This window comes from Microtus pennsylvanicus, chromosome 11 (assembly GCF_037038515.1).
Source record: "Microtus pennsylvanicus isolate mMicPen1 chromosome 11, mMicPen1.hap1, whole genome shotgun sequence".
In the NCBI taxonomy this organism is placed as follows: Eukaryota; Metazoa; Chordata; class Mammalia; order Rodentia; family Cricetidae; genus Microtus; species Microtus pennsylvanicus.
In genome coordinates this window covers 15,338,608-15,361,943 of record NC_134589.1, presented here as the reverse complement: position 1 = coordinate 15,361,943, position 23,336 = coordinate 15,338,608, and the positions used below count along the sequence as shown (strand labels likewise).

The 23,336-nt window shown below is 44.8% G+C and overlaps 1 protein-coding gene across 2 annotated transcripts in view; it reads right to left on the bottom strand.

Annotated features, from left to right (window-relative positions):
* Positions 1-23,336, bottom strand: part of Tex2 (testis expressed 2) — a 119,985-nt gene that overhangs the window by 38,139 nt on the left and 58,510 nt on the right. For both annotated transcript variants that reach the window (XM_075990341.1, XM_075990342.1), the window contains exons 3-5: positions 6,535-6,735; positions 4,995-5,334; positions 2,553-2,800 (exon numbers count right to left, since the gene is read on the bottom strand). In XM_075990341.1, coding sequence (XP_075846456.1) covers positions 2,553-2,800; positions 4,995-5,334; positions 6,535-6,735 — 789 coding nt within the window. The remainder of the gene's footprint in view (positions 1-2,552; positions 2,801-4,994; positions 5,335-6,534; positions 6,736-23,336) is intronic.

Sequence of the window (23,336 nt, the reverse complement as noted above, 5' to 3'; positions counted from 1 at the left end):
AGCATTGTGTAGTACATAGGAGCACTGTGGCCAAGCGCCACTCAACAGCCAGCATCTACCTGAGTTCCATGAGAGGGCACTTTCCTTGACAGTGGCTCATCCTCCAGTCTCCCCAGGTGACCTGGCACAGAGCAGCCAGAAGTTCTCACCTGCCTCTCCTGATGAAATTACAAATTTGTAAGGAAAATAAACAGTAACTATTGTTTGAAGCAACCACCTCAGGGGTTGTTTGTTTCACAGTGATGGTCTACTTGACTAACACCTGACACCCACACCAGACCCTGCAAGAGCCATGATATAGCTCCTACATGCTTCAAGAAGGCCAAGCAGATCTGGGGAGTCCTGCAGTAAAGCTCACGACTTTTCTCAGATGCCTGTCGAAGACAGTGCACTCCCCCCACATTCCTCTGCAATTCCAGCTCCTGGTTTCCTGGAGCACGGCAGTTATGATTAAACTAACAAGGGGGCAGGAGTTCCGCTCTTGAGCTGGAGCTTTGGAAACGGGCTCAGGTCATCAGGATCGTACAGCAACTGTTGTATCCACTGAGCCATCTCCAGGCACTATGTTGTTTTAAGACAGGATCTTGAATGGGCAGTGGTGGCACACGCCTTTAATCTCGGGTCTCTGTAAGTTCGAGGCCAGCCTGGTTGACAGAGCGAGTTCCCCAGGACAGCTAGGGCAACACACAGAGAAACCCTGTCTCAAAAAACAAAACAAACAAACAACAACAAAAAAGGATAGGACCTCACTGTATTACCAGGATGGCAATCCTCCTGCCTCAGCCTCTCAAATATTAGGATTAAAATAGTGTGGCACCATGCTCATCTGTTGTTTTATTTAATTTTTAATTTTTTTTTTGTTTTTTTTTTTTGAGACAGAGTTTCATTGTATAGCCCTTGGCTGTCCTAGAACTAGCTCTGTAGATCAGGCTGGCCTTGAACTCACAGAGATGAGCCACCTGCCTCTGCCTCTGGAATGCTGAGATTAAAGGTGTGTGCTGCCAGTACCTGGCTTTGTTTTGATTTCTAATGTGAGAAAACCATTCAGAAAGATTTTATCAACCTTGTCATAGAGTGCACAGTTCTCTTGTTCTTTTTGGGTTTGATGAGATCAAAATAACTGATGTCCTGGGATAAAGAGAATGTGGGGAGGAGGGAGCAGTCACAGGCAAATAGGGCACTGCTAAAAGAGATGACATCACCTGCTCTAGCTTAGAGGGAAGTCTTCCACCAGAGCTGCTAATTCAGAGCGTGTGTGGAGGCAGTGAGCTTGAGGCCAGCAGAGGCACATGGTCTTTGAGTTGACAAGTTCACATGGGTCAGGTCTACGGTCACCTCCACACAGAACAGAAGTAAACCAAGGAGCAGCCAAAGACCCAGGAGGAAGGCACCACAAGTTCCTCAGTAAAGACAGAAGTCTGGCCATGACAGGGGGTCAAGCGTGACAGACTACCCACGAGAAGAGGCTGGGTGTGCAGGCAGGGCTATGCCTCCAAACAGTGAAGCACAGCAGAGGTGGGAGGCCTCCAGCACAGGCTGACTTCAGAGCGATCCATCAACACGACAGTCCCAGCCGTCACAGGACATCAGGCTCACAGGCCAAAGTATGCTAAGTACACTCCCAAGCAACCTAACTTCTCTCAGCTCAGTTTCCCCATCAACATAAGGAGAGATCTAGTTTGTGGGATTTTCTTGGGACTAGAGTAATCTACTGATGTGCCCAGACCGGTCTGTGTATGGCAGGGTGTATTAACCATCGTGTCCTGAGTGACTGTCAAGCCATTGTCCAGCTTGTTATACTCTGAAGTTGTTCTCACGATAAATCTTCAAAAGCAGTGACAGCAGAGGACCGCCCACGGCATCGGACTTTGTTACTACTGACTGTGGCCTTCCTACCTAGAGCCTGTGCTCTGGTGTAAACACCAGGCATCACTCTGGTCTCCTTTTCTCTCACATCCTACATCTGTCCATCAGCAAACCAGTTAGTCCCTCCCCCAACCACCCGCTGGCACCCTCAGTCCACCCTCCACAGCTTCCCACCTACTCCTTCCCTCCAGCAACCTTTCTCCATGGAGTCACTTAAGCTTAGAACAATGGCACTCCCTGTTCAAACCCTCGCAGCACATCCTATGTCCCTCAGAACAGACCTAAAGAGGCCTACCCATCCTTGACATCTGCTACCCCTCTCTCTCGTCTTCGCTGCTGCCCAGTCACACTGACCTCAATGCTGTCTATCCCCTTGAGTATCCCAACTGCATTTCTGCTGTGGACAGTGGGGCCCGTTCTGGAATGTCCCTCTAGCATGTACCACCACGGCTCACTAATCACCTCCTCAAGACCCAGATAACACAAATAGTCCATTGCCTGTAACCCAGCTTCAATTCTTCCTGCCACTCACTGTTCACTTGGTGCCATCTCCCTGAACCTGAGCTCCGAAAGAATACGTGCCTTTCCATGTCTTGGATCCTGGAACAGGGAGGGCTTGGCATGAAACCCTCGCATGTAAAGGTGAGTTTGAGGAGAGCAGAAAGGACCTGGCCTGGTATCTTTACCTTCTTCCCAGCTGTGGGGCTGCTCTCCGCACTCTGCACAGGGCTCCTGTGGGGGCTTCGGTCGTCCTGGGGCACACACCTGCCCATGTACACACTGTAGTCCAGAAGCACCTTCTGCCGCACGCTGCCCACCAGCTCCTTCTGTTTTGGCTGGGACATCATCTCCTCCACGCTGCCTTTGCTGCTGCTTCGGCTATGGGTCAGGTGCCCCGAGGGACTGCTGTGTCTGCTGTGGGTGGGCAAAAGCCCTGGAGTAAGAAGTGATAGCTTTTAATACAGATGAAAAAATGGCCAGGAATAAACTAAATGCTTGTGGGTTAAATGGAAAAGCACCTAAAATGCCAAAGATTTTTTTAAAAATCATTACCCTGAAAAACACTTTCTACTTTAATGACAGATGATTTTTAGAATAGTTTTTATTCTTAAAGTAATTTTGGAATAAGGGCAGCAGCACAGTAGGCCAGGTGGCTACCTTTTTGCTTGCTCCCAGTGATCCTTTATGAAAACAGAAAACACAGCACCAATGTGCTCTCCAGTCAGGGTGCGCCATGAATGCTAACAGAGCACAGATTTGGGGGGGGCGTGTGCGGCGGAGTGGGGGTTAGGCAGGAAGCTAAAGAATTGTTCATCCACAGCTCAGAGCATTTCAAAGATGCCATCTTTCATTCAACAGATCACTTATCACGCATGCTTTCTGGACCTATTCCATGCTAACCAGGAGAACAAGGCAGAATCCTTGCCCTGGAAATAGGACATGTGGGAAGGCAGGTCACAACTGCCTGTAACAGGTATGGCCCAGAGCTGCTGACCCGGCACTGACATCCCACCGGGAACACCTGCACTGTCTTCTGAGGAAAGAGTTGCCACTGTCCTTGGCCTGGCAGATGAATGCTCTAGAAAGAGAACAGTGTGTGAAGAGCAAAATTCAGGGAAGTCCCATGAAGAAGAGAAGGACTTTAGAAGAAAGCACAGTACAATCCAAATAAACTTTAGAGTTTAGTTAACAAATAAAAAAAAAATTGAAAAAGACAGCCCAGAACACCCTTCCCCCATTCAAGGACAGGGAAGAAGAGAACCCAAATATGGCATGGTTATTGTGCCCTGCCATGGGACTCTAGATTTCATGGCTAGCTCTTGGTAACACCACACTGGAACTGTGCAGGGAACTCATGGCTTCCACTGTCTCCGGGTTTTATTCCTCCTGCAACCACTTCTGAGTAAACTCGACCTGAGTGCTAGAAACTTGGGATCTCCATCCTTGCTTGGGTCTCCTGAGCCAGAACCTGCACTGTGAGTAGCCAGTAAAATCTATGTCTCCAAGTGATAGCATCTCTGAGAGAGAGGACAGGCCGGAGTCAGCCAGCAGGAGTTCTTCAGTCATGTGGTATTTACAGAGGTACCTGGCCATGGAGATTCAGCACCAGTGTCACCGTCACAGCTGATAACAAGCCAGCTGGGCAAAGGCTGTGCATACTTTAACTTCCAGCATTTTAGCCAAAGGCTCAGAATGGGTAACCTTTCTGATAAGTGTGATACTCATGCACAAGGCAGACAGTCTGTAAATCGTCCCGCAGGTTGGCAGTGGCTATGAACTGCAGTACAGTCTTCACCCGTTGCCTTAAGTTCCATCTCAACTCACAGTGCTTTATGGTTACTCAGGATAATCGAGGTACTGACAGTAAGAGAGTGGAGGCTTGCTTGATTTCAGTGTGAGGCGGTACCAAGGCCTTCCACACTCCTGGCTCTTACCGCTGACTTTGTTGTTCTGTAAGTGTGAGTCATTTTTTTTTTTTTTTTGGTTTTTCGAGACAGGGTTTCTCTGTAGCTTTTGGTTCCTGTCCTGGAACTAGCTCTTGTAGACCAGGCTGGCCTCGAACTCCCAGACCGCCTGCCTCTGCCTCCCGAGTGCTGGGATTAAAGGCATGCGCCACCACCGCCCGGCTCGAGTGCGAGTCACTTAAAATAACCAAATGCAGCTGGGTGTGGTGGCACATGCCTAAAGGTGGCAGAGGCGGGACTCTCATTATGTAGCTCTGGCTGGCCCGGGACTCACTATGTAGACTAGGCTAGCTTCAAACTCACAGAGATCCACCTGCCGACTCCCTAGTCCTGAGATTAAAGGTGTGTACCACCATGCTCTGCTCTTACCACTTTCTTCAGACAAGGGTCTCTTGTAGCTGCTTTTATGAGAGTACCAAGAAAAGACACTCCCAGGGTGCAGCCACGGGCTAACCACATTTGCCCACAAATGGACATCGGGAAAGATGACTTAGTACAAAGGGCGGCAGTGGCTACTGTAAAAGGTACACATGTCATGACGACACACTTGAGGTGGCAGAGAGTAATGAACTGAGTTACTGAAGTGCCTTCCTGCCTGGTGCTTCCTCTTACACTTCCCACAAGACCTTTAAACACATACACACTTTGCACAAACACTATTACCTGATTTACTTCCAGAAACACCAGGCTGCTTCTTGAGGTCTGACTTCAGCTTAGATGCCAGGATGAACCTCCTAAACCACTCTTCTTTTTCCCGGCCAGTTCTCCCAAAGAGATACAGTATCGGGTCTCTCTGGCTAGACTTTGTCCCCTCTTGAGGCTGGGGTGGCTTCTTAAGGTCTTCACTTGCCAGATCTTTCTCAGCAGGTGGCTTCTCCTCATAAGTGTCCCTGTCCGTCTGAGCCTTGGACATAAAGTCATCTTGCCGACCAAGTTCAATGCAAATGGGGTACTTTTTATTCCAGATTCGTTTGCGAGCCAGACTTTTAGGTACAAGATAAATCTATGGAGAAAGACAAATGACGATTTACATATGAAAGACTGTCTGCCTTGTGCATCAATATCACATGTATCAGAAATGTTAGCCTTTCTGAGCCTTTGACTAAAATGATAGAAGTTAAATTTCTCTTACCACTGTAACCCAACTGTTGAACGCAGAATAAATTTTTAGAAATGACTTGTTATTCCTCAAAATTCTGAAGTGTACATATTTAAGAACTACACATGAGCTATAAGTATCTTTCATTGTTAGGCAGCAGTAACGGAGTGTGACATTTAAATGATTATTATCATATGGTCTTGGATACCAACTCAGTTAATGGCCCTAGATGAATATTAAGGTGAGGGAAAAAGTATCTCTCAGCCTAGACAGGAAGTGTAGGTCAATGCTGGGAATCAACTCAAGGATGAATCTACATAGCAACTACTTTACATACTTCCATTACTGTGGAGGAACTTAAAGACCACTCACACTCGCTGTCTGTGTGTAATAGTAATAAATGTATATTTTCCACAAGCATAGAGACAATACCTTTTTTTTTTTTTTGGTTTTTCGAGACAGGGTTTCTTTGTGGTTTTGGAGCCTGTCCTGGAACTAGCTCTTTAGAGACAATACCTTATCCAAATGCACTGGTGTGTACACTATGCTGATATTTCACAGAGCCTTTTATCAACACTTGGCACCACAACACATTGCTTTTAGACTACAAAATCCACTGGTGTTGGTGTTTCTTTCTCTCTCTCTCTCTCTCTCTCTCTCTCTCTCTCTCTCTCTCTATCTCTCTCTCTCTCTTTTACTGTATATGTAAAGGTGGCAGGTTGAGATAGGATTCCAAACATGTATTCCAGCTCAGTCTGATCTCAAACTATATGGCCCAGGCTACATCATAGGGATCCTCCCACTTTGGCCTTCTGAGATTACAGGTTTGGGTCAGCATCCCTGGCCCCATAACCAGAATTTAAGGTAAAAATTCTGAGTGTGGTGAGTTCTTGCTCCTGGAGGTGTGGTCCATGGAGTTGCAGCAGCAGAAGCTCATAGAAATCAGTGCTGCTGGCCCACACAGAGTGGCCCACACAGTTGCTGTCTGGGATGCTGTCCTATAATATACTGTTCCTTAAATAAGATCACAGGGTGGGTACAGATGAAAAGATTACAAATGTTTTCATTCATTCAAGCTCTGCTTCGAGAATTACCCAGACTTACCTTGCTGTCTGTGAGGTCGTAGATTTTCTGGCTGATGTAGGTGACCTCTGGCTTTGTCTCATTGTAGCTCGCCCTCCTGGATATGTTTTTGTTGGGTTTTGAAAGCCTTAAGGTGCCACCCTCAAGCCGGACATAGACTGAGTGCGTCAACGTGGCGTGGTACGTTTCTGGATCATAGTTGTAAATCTCATTCATCCACCCCTGATGGAAAAACACCCTTATGAGTAAGAGTGAACAGTGTGAATGAAGACAGTGAGTGTTCTGGATACCAGGACTGAAACTCACAGTGCACAGTGCTAACTTCCCAATGCTGAGGGCTAAGAAATAATCTGGTATGGTTTTGATGACAAAAAATTGGGGGAGGTAGAATGGTACTATCCACTATCCTAAATATAAGATTCTTTTCTCAAAGTTGCCAAGCAAGGAGACATTCAAGTCTTAATGTTATGGAGCAAGGCTCTTTGCCTAATCTCCCTTGGGAATGAGCACTGGTCTAGCCTGGCTTTTTTCTATTTGTGACAATGTAGCCCAGGCTAGCCTAGAACTTGATCCTGTCTGAGTGCTATGATTACCGGTATGGGCTACTATGCCTGGCTCCCAGATGGGCACTGTCTTTAGATTACATTTATTCATTTGCTTATCATATGTGTCAAAGACAACCTGCAGGCAGAGACAGGTCTTTCCTTCCACCACGTGGGACATCAAATGAACTCTATCAAGCTTGGCAACAAGTACCCTTACCCACTAAGCCATTTTACCAGCACCTAGCATAGTTTTCTAAATGAGCCAAGCTTCTGCTGTGCTCCGCCCACTTGCCAACAATCTTTGACATTCTGTAGACCGCATTAACTCCTGAACCATTCCAAGACTCAGAAACTTATTAGCCTATTTGAGTGACATTTTACAGGTACCTCATGGAAGGCATACAGTGAAGCAGATGAGTGAGGATCAGACAGCAAAGAAACAACCGGGTACAACCAGCGTGTCAGTTACCACAGTAAATTTTTTTTTTTGTTTGTTTTTTCGAGACAGGGTTTCTCTGTGGCTTTGGAGCCTGTCCTGGAACTAGCTCTGTAGACCAGGCTGGTCTCGAACTCACAGAGATCTGCATGCCTCTGCCTCCGAGTGCTGGGATTAAAGGCGTGCGCCACCACTGCCCAGTTTACCACAGTAATTTAATGAATGCAGCAGTGCTCCAGAGCCAGACCCAGTCTCGGACTGTTACAAATATAGTCATATGGTAGCTTGCTTTTGTTTTTTCTAAGTTTTAAAGACTTATTTTTAAGAATGTGTGGTTTGCCTGCATGTATCTATCTATGTGCATGCTTGGTGCCTGAGGAGGTTGGAAAAAAGGGTCAAAGTCCCTGGAACTGGAGTCATGGGTGGTTGTGCACCACCATGTAGGTGCTGAGAACCAACCCTGAGTCCTCTGCAAGAACAACAAAAGCTCTTAGCTGCTGAGCCATCACTCCAGCCTAGACTTGTTTGGCTTTTATGTATGTACATGTGTATGTCTGCACACACAGGTATGTGGGTATTCACAGAGGCCAGAAAAGGACAGCTGATCCTTCAGCTGGAGTTACTGCTCCTCCCCACCTCTCCAGGCCTCCACTCCCTTTCTTTGAGACAGGGTCTCAATTAGGTTGCTCAGAGAACCTTGAACTTTTGATCCTCTAGCCTTGGCCTGAGTAGTGGGGGTTACAGACCTGTGCCACCAGACCCAGTTTTACACATGGATCTCAAAACTTAGCTTTACACATATTGCAGTGCACAGAACACAAAAAGCATAAAATATAAGCAAAGAGTATCATATATACACATGAAAACAAGGAAATCCATCACTTTGTAATGTGCAGGTGAATACTTAAAACACCTAGAACTGGGAATGCCATTTCCACAGTAAATATGTGAGTCTCTCAGCAGTGTTGACCCTAAAGCCTCAGAGAATGAGGACTCCTCAGAACCCCCTTCATATGTCCATCCATTATCACAACGTGTACCAATCTGTACATCAAGTAAAATGTTAGGTTGATTGTAGTAATAAGAACGGCGGCGGGGCTGCGTCCCCAACACCCCAGCCGCCTGCTCAGCTAGCTTTTGCCCCGAAATAACAACACACAAACTGTATTCATTTAAACACTGCTTGACCCATTTCTATCTAGCCTCTTCTAGGCTAACTCTCGCACCTGGACTAGCCCATTTCTTATCATCTGTATAGCACCGGTCTTACCGGGAAGATTCTAGCCTAAGTCCATCCTGGGTCGGAGCTTCATAGCGTGCATCTTCCCTGGAGCGGGGAGCATGGCATCTCTCTGAGGCGTCTGCTCCGGAGAGGAGAGCTGTGGAGTCTGAGCTCACTTCCTCTTCCTCCCAGCATTCTGTTCTGTTTACTCCTCCCACCTATCTCCTAACCAATGAGGACCAAGCAGTTTCTTTTTATTTAACCAATGACCTTCCTCCATCAGTTGATTACAAATATTTTTTAAAGTTTTTAATTTTTTTAAAAAATTTATTTATTATGTGTACAACATTCTGCTTCCCACACACCAGAAGAGGGAGCCAGATCTCATTACAGATGGTTGTAAGCCATCATGTGGTTGCTGGGAATTGAACTCAGGACCTCTGGAAGAGCAGTCAGTGCTCTTAACCTCTGAGCCATCTCTCCAGCCCTTTAAAGTTTATTTTTAAGATTTATTTTTTTTATGTGTATGAGCATTTTGATTACATGTAAGCATGTGCACCACTTGCATGTCTGGTGACCAAAGGGGACACAAAATAGTTGTGAATTTCCATATGGGTACTAAGAACCAAACCAGGTCCTTCTGTTGGTGATATTTTGTTTGTGCTTAAACAAATAAAGCTTGCATGAAGATCAGAGTGTAGAGAAAGCCACTAGCTAGCCCTAGAGGCCAGGCAGTGGTGGTTTACACCTTTAATCCCAGCACTCAGGAGACAGAGGCAGGTAGATCTCTGTGAGTTCAAGGACTCCCTGGGCTAAAAGGCAAACAGAGCCAAGTAGCAGTGGCTCACACCTTTATTCTCAGCACTAGGGAGGTGGAGATGGGAAGTGATATGGTTGGGCTGAGAGAGAAATATAAGGCAGGAGACAGATCTCAGGGCATTCAGTCTGAGGATTCATAGAGACAGGATCTTACCCATTTGGTCTGAGCATTTGGAAAGTTAAGAACTCCAGTGGCTGGTTGCTCTGCTTCTCTGATCTTTCAGCTCTTAGCCCCTAATATCTAACTCTAGGTTTTTATTTATTAAGACTAACTAGAATTGTGTTACATCCTTTACATAATGCTCTTAATCACTGATCTGGGCCATCTGTCCAGCCCCAGCAGTTGATACAAAGATTTTTAAAGGCGTCCAGTGGCTGGGACATATCTATCTCAGTGGTAGAACACCAAAGAGTGAAGAATTGGGCCCTTATCATATTAGCCTATTAGAATGTAAGAGGTATCACCATGAAAGGGCAGCCCCAGTACAAGGCAACAATCACCCTTATCTGCGTGAGAGGTGAAGCTTATGAACCAGTCACACAGATTTACACAACTCAAGAGACTTGTTCTGCATGAGCTGGAGGATTTCATTCTCCTCTCTCTGGGTTACTGACCACGAGCAGCACTTACTCCCAAGCACAGTATGAGCAAGCAGTGCTTACAGGAAGCAGTGCTTATGGGAACGGGATAGTCTAACATCTGAAAATGAACCAGCAATGATCCAAGAGGCACAAGCAATCCCCAACACAGAAGTACCGAGCAGATTGACTGCCAGAGCATCAGCTGGGGTAGAAGTAACTGTGTGCAAAGTGTAAAGTGTTCTTAAATTACATTGTTTGGAAAGTATGATGAAAATATGGCTCAGCAACTTAATCTCTGATGAACAAAGATTAGAAGTCGTTCACTCCTATCTGATGTATCTGGCTGCAATGGTTTACCATAAACCCCTGAAAAGAACGGTCTTCCACTAATATCAGTATTAGGGGTCCTAGATGAAATCTGGGTGCTTGTGACTGAGGCCAAGGTTTAATGTCAAGTTTCATGTGCTCTGCCACTGATTTACTCCTCCCAGAAGAACAAATTTTACTGTTTTCAACATTCAGGAGTATAGTTTCCTAGGAATGGTGGCTGCAACTATCTAAATCTCCGCAGTCAGGCTTCTTTGTTTGAGTTGAAGGTCCACCTAGACTGTAGTGTTTAGAAGTATCAACCGAAAGTATAAAACATACTCAACTGGTAAGAGAAATGACAAAGAATTTCTAGGTGGGAGTCCTCTCTGTATGCTGTGAATACCACTAGTTAATAAAGAAACTATCTTGGGCCTGCACAGGGAATAGAGGTAGGCAGGGAAAACTTAAACTGAATGCTGGGCAAAAGGAGGCAGAGTCAGGAGAAGCCACCGGAGACAGACATGCTAAAACTTTGCTGGTAGGCCACAATCTTGTGGTGATGCAGATTAATGGAATTAATGGAGATGGGTTAAATTAATATGTAAGCCAATAAGAAGCTAGAGCTAATGGGCCAAACAGTTGTTTAATTAATACAGTTTCTGTGTGATTATTTCGGGGCTGAGCAGCCAGGAACTAACAAGTGGCCTCCTTCAACATAAAATTCTTTTGTATCTTTAAACAGATTCTGAATTTCAAGGGCTCCTGTGGCAGCAGTGAACAGGGAAGGCACCTTACTGCCTCAAAGGTGGCCGAATGGTGATTCTGGGATAGAAGATTACACATCAGATTATTTTACTAACATAAAAATAAACTTATAATTAAAATAAATTCCCAAACAGCCAAAAAAACAAAAATTACAAGGTTTTTGTCTTTTTCTTTCTTGGTTGTGTGTGTGTGTGTGGGCACGCGCACACACGTATAATATTAGGAAGTATTCCTTAGCTTTTCTTCACCTTAGGTTTTGAGACAGGGTCTCTCACTAAACCTGGAATCTGTTGTTCAGCTAGAATAGCTGTCCCGAAAGACCTAAGATCTGTCTGTTTCTGGCCCCCAGCACTAAGTTACAGACACACACTTCCGTGTCTAGCATTGTTTTACATGGGTAGTAGAGACATGTGTCCCCATGCCTGTTCTACAGTATTCCACTAACTAAGCCACCTCCCCCACTTCCACCCCTCCTTTTGTAACATGGGGTCTCATCAGGCTGGTGCCAAACTTGCAGAGATCCTCCTACTTCTGCCTCTAGAGTACTGGCATTAGTGGCATGCACCACTGTGACAAAAGTCTTTTTCTTAAGTTTGTTATTACGCTGAATTACATCCATTGTTGCAATGAATGCTGACTAAATGTTGGCTCCATCTTGCATTGTAGGGATCAGTAACAACATTGTCATCATGTGTTGAAAGTGAATCATCCCAGTTCCTGAGAGCCAGTGTCTATACATTTCCAACTTCATGTTCAGTGACTTCACCCCAGGAGCCTGCTTGGTCATGGCGGAGATTTTTACATGAGAGAAACCAGGGGACAATACAAATCAAGGATCTGTACCCCCTCCTACCAGCCAATTTTCTCCATCTGTGTGTGTGTGTGTTGCCGAGGACAGGACTCTTTGAGTCTGAACAGGCACTCTACCACTAGAAGTTTACCTTGAACCCTTTACTTCCCCCCCCCCCCGCCTTTTTTTTTTTTTTTGAGACAGGGTTTCTCTGTAGCTTTACAGCCTTTCCTGGTCCTGGAACTAGCTCTTGTAGACCAGGCTGGCCTCAAACTCACAGAGATTCGCCTGCCTCTGCCTTCTGAGTACTGGAATTAAAGGCGTGCGCCACCCTTTACCCTTTATTTATGTTCTTCAATTTGATTTGTTAATGTTTCTCTAAATTTATGAGGGTAAATAATCTAGTTTCATGCAAGGCCTTTAGTATTAGTAAGCATCCTAAGTTCGGCTGGGCTGGAAAGATGGCGAAGTGGTTAGACAGCAGGCTGTCCATCCGTGGACTCAAGTTCGGGTACCAGCACCCACATACGGTGGCTCATAATCACCTGCAACTTCAGTTCCAGCGAACACAGCAATGTCTTCCAAAGGCAGCTGTATGCGAGCACACCTACTCACACACAGCCACAGACACACAATGAGAAGTAAAGCTTTGGACTGCAGAGATGGCCCGTGATTGAGAGCATCGGTTCCTCTTGGAGAGGACCTGAGTTCAGCTGCCAGCACTGACATCAGGTGTCTCACAACGACCTATAAACTCCAGCTCCAGAGATCCAGTGCCCTCTTCTGACCTCCAAGGGCAACTAAACTCATGTGAAACTCTTCATTTCTCTTTTCCAGACATTTGTGTAGAATTTACATTATTAATTCTATTTGAGAGACTTTGCAAATGAACTTAGAGCTTCCTTTGTAATAAAGTTTAAACCATGAATTTAATTTCTTTTTTTAAAAAATATTTATTTATTTGTTTGTTTGTTTATTATGTATACAATATTCTGTCTGTATGCCTGAAGGCCAGTGAATTTAATTTCTTTTTTTTAAAAAATATTTATTTAATTATTATGTATACAATATTCTGTCTGTGTGTGTGTCTGCAGGCCAGAAGAGGGCACCAGACCTCATTACAGATGGTTGTGAGCCACCATGTGGTTGCTGGGAATTGAACTCAGAACCTTTGGAAGAGCAGGCAATGCTCTTAACCACTGAGCCATCTCTCCAGCCCTGAATTTAATTTCTTTAACTTTTTTTTTTTGGTGCCGTGACTCGGATTAATTTCTTTAACTTCTAATGGACTAGTCAAGTTATGTATATGTGTTGTTTGTTTTTTTAAATAAAGACTCATCTTGCACTTGTGATTCTCCTGCCTCTGTCGGCCTTCTGAATATAGGGATTACAGGAATGTGCCACCAGGCCTACCTTATTTGTTGTTATTAACTTTTTTCTTTTAAAGTTTTTCAAGACAGGGTTTCTCTGTAGCTTTGGAGCCTATACTGGAACTCGCTCTGTAGACCAGGCTGACCTAGAACTAAGATGCACCTGTCTCGGACTCCTGAGTGCTGGGATTAAAGGCATGTGCCACCACTGTATGGCTTCTAATGAAGTATTAAACAAAGGCGTGTTTCAAAGAATTTATTTCTACTAAGTTCTGAACATCTGGCCATGTGATATTTTACTGCAATCTTTGGGTCTGTGTATGTGTGGGTTTGCCAGAGTGGAGGCCAGGTTAGGTTATATAGTCGTATAAACATCACAAAATGCTAGGTGTCCTGCTTTGTCACTTGCGGCCTTATTCTCCTGAGACAGGGTCCCTCACCCCCTGGGGCCAGGCTGGCACCCACACCTTGCTTTTTTTAAAATGGAGGCTGGAGAATCAAAGCCAGGTCTCATGCTTGCACTACAAGAGACATGTCCCTCTCTGATCTTCCCATGTTTAGAGAGTCTGCGGTGACATCCTCTTTCAGTCCTGGGAATCTGCACTTATCACAGCGGCATAGCATTAAACTCTGACTACTGCTACAGCACCTTCTAAATCCGACACTCGCTGAAATACATTACATGCTGCATTTTTTTTTAAATATTTATTTATTATGTATACAATATTCTTTCTGTGTGTATGTCTGAAGGCCAGAAGAGAGCACCAGACCCTATTACAGATGGTTGTGAGCCACCATGTGGTTGCTGGGAATTGAACTCAGGACCTTTGGAAGAGCAGGCAATGCTCTTAACCGCTGAGCCATCTCTCCAGCCCCCCATGCTGCATTTTTTAAATCTCATTCAATTGGAAATATTTTCTAACTTCCGTTCCACACACTCTTTAGAAGTATGTTGCTTAATTTTCAAACGTTTGGGAATTTTTATGACCCTTTTCTGTTGCTGACTTCCAGTATAATTACACTATGGTCAGAGAGCATTCTCTCTATAATTTCTCCTTTGTTAATGAGTCAAAATATTGTTCACTTCTTTCATTTGAAGTACTTTTTGATGACATCATTGACCTGAGATTGTTTGCCATAGTCCTTAGACACTGCACAGCTGCGACCAACCACTTTATGGGGTCTCCCTTCTCCATCCCCCCAGTTTCTTGTTGCCACCAACCCTAATTTGGTTGACTATGGTACTAAGTGCAAAGCCTTCCTCCAACTTAACACATCTAGGCTTATCACATTGGATGTAAACACAAAGATGGACTTGGCACTAGCTTCATGAATTCCATGTGCTCAGGCATCATGGATGAAAGTGGTCTTCAAGACCTCTTCTAAAGCAGAATTGACGCCCATTACAGCTCCACTAGAACAGTGGGTTATAGGTGAGGCTGAATCCTGAAACCCAGGGCAGGGAGAAGGTAATTTCTTTTTTCTTTTTCTCTGGGGCTTGGGGATTTGGGACAAGGTTTTGTGTAGCTCTGGCTGCCCTAGAACTTGCTCTGTAGACCAAGCTGCCCTCAAACTCAGAGATCTGCCTGCCTCTGCCTCTCAAGGTCTGGGATCAAAGGCGTGTGTCACCATGACCAGAGACAGTGTAAATTTTTTTTAAAAAACACTTGTTAGGTTTTATGTGCCAGGATATTTCTAGCTTTAGCTTCTTGAGACCAGGTTCTTATTGCGTGCACCAGACTGGCCTCAAGCTCAAGATTTGTCAGTCTTAACTTCTCTACTGCTGGGAATAACCTAGCATTTAGACCTGCACAGTTAAATTCCAAGGTTAGAGCCACGTACTGCTTTGCTTAGATTATTGACAACAGTTCTATGTACTGACACTGAGTAGAGTTTTCTCCAAATGTATTCTCCCTTCAAACACATATCTACGGAGAAACCTCTATCAAGTTTTTACCTTATTTCTTTGCTTTCCAGGTTGGGAAAATCAGATAACTGACCAGAGGTGTGAGAGTTGGGCTCACATTGCCTGTGTCTCACAGGTCGGGCATGCTGCCTGCACTCTCTAACAAGCTGCAGATCAATTCTATTCTTGTAACAGGTTAACAAAGGCAACCTTCCTCACCACACTTCTGGGAGCTGGTTTGTCACGGAGCACCAGGCCCAGGAGCCTGAAGGGTAGGCCCCTCCCGAGCTCTGGCTCCACTCAGTAGAACATAGTCCAGTCATCAGAAAGCAATTAGCCTCTGCTGACAGCTCTGACAGATACAGGTCAGCCTCTTCGCTGGCCAAATACCAGGACAACCTGATTCAGAGGAACGAGAAGGAAGGGTGTTTGGACCCTAACTACACAGAGCAGAACCACGGAAACCTTACCTGCCAAGCACTCTGCTGTGGTGAGGTAAGGAGGCCAGCAGAGAGCCCAAGCGATGCCTCGCCCCTCAGTGCCCCCTACTTCAATGTCCCTTCAGTATGACCCAGGCCAGTGCTCCTCCCACCCTCAGATGCCCAGCTGTGGTGGTTTCTTCTTTTTTCCTTCCCTTCCATCTCCAGATTTCCTCCATCCTGAAATGACATGTTCCTTTAATTCTGCTCACCGGATCTAGTTGAGGCTAAAGTCCATGGCTGCCAACACAAACACACATCACCCATGACCAGGATTCGGATTGGGCACGCACTGTAGATAATCATTTGTTAGCTGCAGGAGACCCTATCACGCTATTGGATTCTGTGAAAGGTTGCTGATAAAATGCCCCGAGACTTCCGCAGTGCCAGAGGAACAGCTCAGGTTCCAACCCTGCCTCCAACACCTGCCAGCTACAAGGTGGGTGCTGCTCAGTCCTCAGACCTTTCCATCCTGTAAGAGGGCTCAGCCTTCCTCTCTGTCTTCCTCACCCCAACTCATATTCTATGTGCAAACCACAACATTTCTCCATGCTGACAGTACTTTTGGGAGCAGAATTCACACAATAAAAATGAACCAATTTTAAGCATATTACTAATAAATATTCACAATAGTGCCTGGTACCTAGGCTCATATCGTGTCCCAGGAACTTCATGGCATTATCTTTTGCGCATGTGTTTACCTTTGTCAACTCCCTAGGACCACACATGCAACAAGGCTCACAACAGTAATGATCTGCCTCTTGATCAAGATTGGGACAGCTGGGACATGCCTCAGGTCTATCTGACCGAGATGTAGCCTCCCATCATGGCCCCATGACATGGTCCGATAGTCTGGGCAGTGCCTTGTCACCCTTCAGGTCATAGCTAAGATGACATCTCTCCCAGGAAGTTACCTTCATTCCTCACTGGACCTGTTAACTGGCTGCTTTAATTAACTGAGCTGCAAACTCCATAGAGCAGGCAGAACAAGGTGCACCTCAGTACTAGCTAACGCCTCTTGACTGACAGTATGAATGAAGTCTGATTCAGAAAGTAGCTATGAGGATTAAATGAAGTCCTTAGAACTCACAAGCAGAAGGGCTGGAGTTCCCCCTCTCCACACCAGCCCTTAAGTACAGTGTCCACTGCACTTCTGGGGACATCAAAGGAACAGCTGAGCAACTACTTGGTCACTGTCCTCAGGGGAGGAATAGAAGTGGAGGTACATAACGTTTCATGGAGTAAGAAAATAAGGAGCCCAGAGCAAAAGGAACTGCTGCCGGATCACAGTAGATGGGCAACCCGGGCATGCACTGGCCTTGCTCAGGTCAAGATGCTGTCCAGACTCAACTCTGATCTGCTGCCCCCAGAGTCTACCCCGAGATACCCCAACACTTCAAACAAGATCTCCCTTGCAAAATGCAATTTCCCAACACAAATCGAATCACCTTTTCCTACAATAAGTTTGTCAACATTCCCCTGGGACTTGACTTACTCCCTCGATAAGCTGCATGTGAAATTTCCAGACTTGAACAGTCAGATATGCAACCTTGAGAGCAGCACAGAGCCCCACTCTGTCCCCCTTGCAAACTGCTGACCCCTACTCACCTGTCCTCACATTCTTCACCCTAAACTTACCAAGTAAGGCATTTCTCCAACTCCATTTTGTTATGCAGCATGGCGTGGGCATAAAGATGTGTGACACACAGCTAGTGCCTCACTCCAAGAGCTGCCATCTCTCCACTCACACTACCGAGATGTCAGACAAGCCTCGTTTCTTTCTGAACCTGGAACCGTTCTAATGGAGACAGCGCACGCCTCTGGGACAATGACCTAGTCAGCAGGCTGCAGCTATCTGGCCCGCAGTCTGGTCCTGTGAGGGCATTTAGAAAAGGTTAGAGGTTTCTTCAATTCTCTGCTAGACTCAGAAGCCACGTTTGGCTGGCCGTGCAAACCATAACCTAGAGAGGGGTCCATTTAATTCTGGGAAAGATTAAAAGCTACAATTAACCTTTTGCAAAATAATGAAGTCTAGAGAAACTGTTGTGCTCACTCTCAATCACAGTGCCAGGGAGGTGTTCAAGGCCAGTGCTCCCCCTGCTCAGCTTGATGTTGAGCTAAGCAGAGGAAAGCGTTGATCCTCTGGCCCCAGGAAGCAATGAGAGTCCTCTGCGTGGTGCCTGGGCTGACACCAGAAACACGGCAGCATGTTATTACCCTGCGGCTGCACTGGCACAAGGACTTGCTTGTCACTTGGATGCCTGCTCATCTCTTCATCTATCAAAAGAGAGGCCTTAAAGAGAAAAGGCTGATGCCACGACCTGAGGCCACCACTGCTGACATCCACCTCTGAAATGAACTTCCTTTGCCCACAAATGAAACAAACAGAACTCTGAACTAACTGGGGTTAGCCCCCTTTTGATACATTGAAGCTTAAGAACCAGAGTCACCTATTAAAACAGCATCAAAGATCCTAGGGTTGGAGTCTAGGGAAGAAAGAGTCTAATACACACTTTTGAACTTTGGTACAATTTTAATTTTACCCAACAAAGATAAAGCAAACCTACAGACACACAAAATTCATATGATGAGTGATAGCCTCAAGCAGGCAGCCAATATTTAAAATACATAATACTGAATGAAAGACACGATAGAGAAAGAGGAGGGGGACTCCATTAGCAGAGCATCAATACTGTCCACATCCTCCAACCGACTGCTTCAAGGTCACCTTCACAGCCCACCACTGGAATCACTGGCGTCATGGCTAAGCCACAAACTGTGCAACACAGACTTTATCCGAGCCTTTCTATCCTCCACAGGAACATCTCCCAAGCTCAGGTGAGTTTTTAATTGTAATGCATTTTATTATAGAGCACTGGCGGGATGTAACAGAGCAGGAGATAAGAAGCACTCAGATTAGGAGACAAATTAAATGATCTTAGATGAACCACTGAGATAACCAAGGTCCTATTTATGTTCATACATAATAAACATCAGATATGGCTTGTTAATAATAGATCAGCAAACAAATAAGATGGTAGCCTCCAGCTTTCCAGATCGCCTGTCCTATCAGTCAAGCAATTTCTGAATATGTGCCAACAATATTTACCTTCACTTATAATTCATACACAATAAATAAGAGAAGCAGAGAAAAAGAGGACAAAATTCACCTTTTTGCCAATTTTTACTATAGTCATGCTACTGTCATGCTACCTTTTTAAACCTTTAGTTTTATTTCTCTCTCGCGCTCCCTCCCTCCCCCCTCTTGTGTGTGTGTGTGTGTGTGTGTATGTGTGTGTGTGTGTGTGTGTGTGTGTGTGTGTGTGTGTGTGGTGTGTTTCAGAGGACCACTCTGGAACAGATTCTCTCCTTGTACCTTTTCTATCCTTTGGATCTGAGGTCATCAGGCTTGTGTGGCAAGGGCTTTATGGATTGAGCTATTTCCCCAGCCTCTCCTCACACCATCTTTAGCTGACAACCTAAGGCACCACATATATTCTTAGACTGAAGCTTAGTATTAGTAATAATGGATATAAACCTGTATTTCATGATCAAATAGATAATTTCTGATGTTGATAGCCAAAGGTCATATGATCATCTATGTGTCAACTATCACAAAGCTTTGTCACTTTTTTTTTAACCTAGAAAGAGGCAAAAATACAGATAAAAACAAAAAAAACTAACATTTTCTTTTTAATAACTGTATGCCACTGAGAGAAGGGGAGGAACAAAGCAGTGAGTTAAGAAGACTGGCCTGGGCTCCAACACCACACACACACCTGCACCTGTGCATACACACATGCATATGCACTCAACACCTAACACTCACACACTGAACACACAACACTCACACACATACACACACTAAACGCACAACACATATACTTGATACACACAGCACTCACACACTGAACACACATGCAACACTCATTTACACACATACACTAACACAACATACACATATCCTCAATACATACAACACACGCACATACACAACACTCATACACAACATACACACATACGCAACACACATATAACACACACTCAACACACGACACACATACATTCAACACAAACACCACTCACACACACATGCCCTGGAACCACTTTGGGTAACGGCAAACTTTTCCTGGAAGGCTAACGACTGTACAGTAAGAACAATCTTCTGAGGATTTTGCACTTTTCTTCTGAAGGGAAGAGGACAGGATTCACTTTAGACAGGGTCACTCTTAGCCCAGGCTGGCCTGCAACTATGTATTATTGGTGCTGTGGAATAATGCTCTTGTGCATAAAGATTTGTCACCCACATTGATTCAATAAAACCAGTAGCCAGGCAGGAAGTAGAGGGGGGACAAACAAACAAGGAGAATTCTGGGACGAGGGAAGACAGAGATGAAGTTGCAAACTATCTCAGAGGAAGAAAGTTGAGAATGGGGGCTGGAGAGATGGCTCAGTGGTTAAGAGCATTGCCTGCTCTTCCAAAGGTCCTGAGTTCAATTCCCGGCAACCACATGGTGGCTCACAACCATCTGTAATGGGGTCTGGTGCCCTCTTCTGGCCTGCAGGGATACGCACAGACTATTGTATATATAATAAATAAATAAATATTTTTTTTAAAAAAAAAAAGAAAGTTGAGAATGCCTTACTGAGAAAAGGTACCAAGTCATTTGACTAAACATAGATAAGAATTACAGGTTAATTTAAATATAAGAGCTAGTTAATAATAAGCCTGAGCTAATAGGCCCAACAGTTTATAATTAATATAAGCCTCTGTGAGTTTCTTTGGGACTGAACAGCTGCAGGACCAGGCAGGACAGAAACTTCTGTCAACATCTTGGCTTGGTTTGAACTTGTGGTTCTCCTACCTCAGCTTCCCACATGCTAAAATTTCAAGCTATAATGCCCAACTTGTACTTTTCTAAATATAAATATCAAATATAAACTTGGAGGTGAAAACATAGGTGGCATTTTTCAGTTAATGCCTTACTATTCTAAAAAAAACCACACAATTTGAGAAGTCTTTAGCCCATCGCACTCACAATATTTCTTTACTCCATGGCTGATACCCAGAACGGAAGTAAAGACGATGCTCCTAGGATAACTATCTAGAACCCAATCATTTCTAGGATCTATGTGTTTATGCACAGTTGGACCAGAATATTAGCCAGTCATATAGTAAATTAGTGAGCTGAAAATTGGCAAAAGACTGGGTGTGGTGGTATACACCTCTAATCCAACACTCTAGAGGCAGAAGTAGTTAGATCTATGTGAGTTCAAGGTTAGGCCAGCCTGGTCTACACAGTGAGTTCAAGAACAATCATGATGGACTCTGTTGGAAGGAAGAAAGGGAGGGAGGGAGAGAGGGAGGGAGGGAGGGAGGGAGGGAGAAAGGGAAGAACTTGGCTAAGTGTAGTGTTATTTTAAGTGGTACTGGGTATGTGTGAAGAACCATTATATTAATGTCTCCTTACTTATCTATATGCTTAAAATTTTTTTATAATAAAAGTTAGCACTTGGGAGGCAGAGGCAGGCGGATCTCTTTGGGTTTGAGGCCAGCCTGGTCTACAAGAGCTAGTGCCAGGACAGGCTCCAAAGCTACAGAGAAACCCTGTCTCAATAAATAAATAAATAAATAAAAAATAGAAGTTAAAAAGTAAAAGTCCAAAAAACAAGTTCTGGGGTCACCTATCATCATTAACACTGTGCCTGTGGAATTCAGGAATACCCCATACAGTTATCTTTAACCAACCTTAAAACACAAGGTACAGTTAGGTGGTGGTGGCACACGTCTTTAATCCCAGCACTTGAGAGGCAAAGGCAGGTGAATCTTTGAGTTGGAGGCTAGCCTGAGTGAATTCCAGGATAGCCAGGGCTACACAGAGAAACCCTGTCTCAAAAAACAAACAAACATAAAAACACAAGTTGCATGCCTGCATGTGAGGCATTTGCACAGAAGCACCTCACCTGAATTCTTTTCAAACCATGTGTGTGTTGGAGGGTGTCTGCACTGGAGGGAGGTGCTTGTGGGGGTCAGAAGAAGGCATCAGATTCCCTAGAGCTGGAGTTACAGCCTGCTGTGAGTCAACCAATACAAATGCTAGGAGTGGAACTCAGGTCCTCCACAAGAGGGGGTAGGGCTTTATAACCCCTCAGCCATCTCTCCAGAGCCTGAACAAGGTGCACTAGGAATTAGCCATGTTTATAAAAGCCACACATAAAAAGTCAAGCGATCTATTACAGAAGCAGAGGAGAAAATGCTTCTATAGTTCTTACACCTACTTACCACCAGAAAGCAAAACTAATTTGGGAGGGGAGGCAGGTTAGGAACTGAACGATGCTAGACAAGTGTTCTACCAACCAGCTATACTCCAGTTCCTTCCCACCCCCACCCCTGGAGCTGAGAATTGACTCTACAGCCAGCAAGCATTCTACCTGCCACTGAGCTAAGTCCCAACCCCTTGTTGATTTGTTAAGATTTCTTTTCTTCCCTCAGGAAGCAGAGGCAAGCAGATCTCTACAAGTTTAAGCTAGTCTATACAGCAGGTTCCAGGCCTGCCAGGGTTACATAGTAGGACCCTGCCTAAAATAAACAAAAAGGTGTGTGTGTGTATGTATACACGTTAATCTATGCTATGTGTATGTCCAGGTGCAACAGAGGTCAGAATAGGATTATCAGATCTCTTGGCACTGGAGTTACAGGTGCTGGGAACTGAACTCAGGTACTCTGGAAGAACATAAAGAGCTCTTAACCACTGAGCTATCTCTCCAGCCCAGCTTTCGTTTTTTTTAAATATTTATTTATTTATTTATTTATTTATTTATTATGTATACAATATTCTTTCTGCGTGTATGCCTGAAGACCAGAAGAGGGCACCAGACCTCATTACAGATGGTTGTGAGCCACCATGTGGTTGCTGGGAATTGAACTCAGTACCACCTTTGGAAGAGCAGGCAATGCTCTTAACCTCTGATCCATCTCTCCAGCCCAGCTTTCGGTATTTTGAGACCACCTTGGCTTCTGACTCAAGATCTTCTTCCCTCAGTCTCCCATGTGCCAAAATCACTGTTCTGGCTCCAAAATCATTCCTGATGTTCCTTCCTGTTGTGGGTTTTGCCTGAGACAGGATCTAATGCCGCCCAAGCTGTCTTTGAACTTGCTATGTATCTAAAGTTGGCCCTGAACTCCTGATCTTCCTGCCTCTCACCGTGTTGGGATTATAGGCAAGTTGCATGGCTCAAAATTACTCCTTTACATATCAAAACCAAATCCTGTATTTTATTAAAAACAACCCATCCCTCTTATTATATCTAATGCTGCCAAACAAAGGCTTCCCAAGATTCATTTTTATTAGTCTCTGCAAAGGCAAAAATAATTTTAGTCAACCCTCTAGGCAGTCCTTACTCTGGGAACCGACATCCTACTGCTCTGGAGTGGGGAACTTGCTCATGAATATAATTCAAAACTGCATCTGAGTCACACTCCAGCATAAATCCAAGAACCTTATGGAATCTTGGGAAGTTTTTCATTATAAACAAGTGGGAAAGTTGACATGTATGATAGGCAATGGATGAAATACATCCCTGGCCAAGGGACAATACA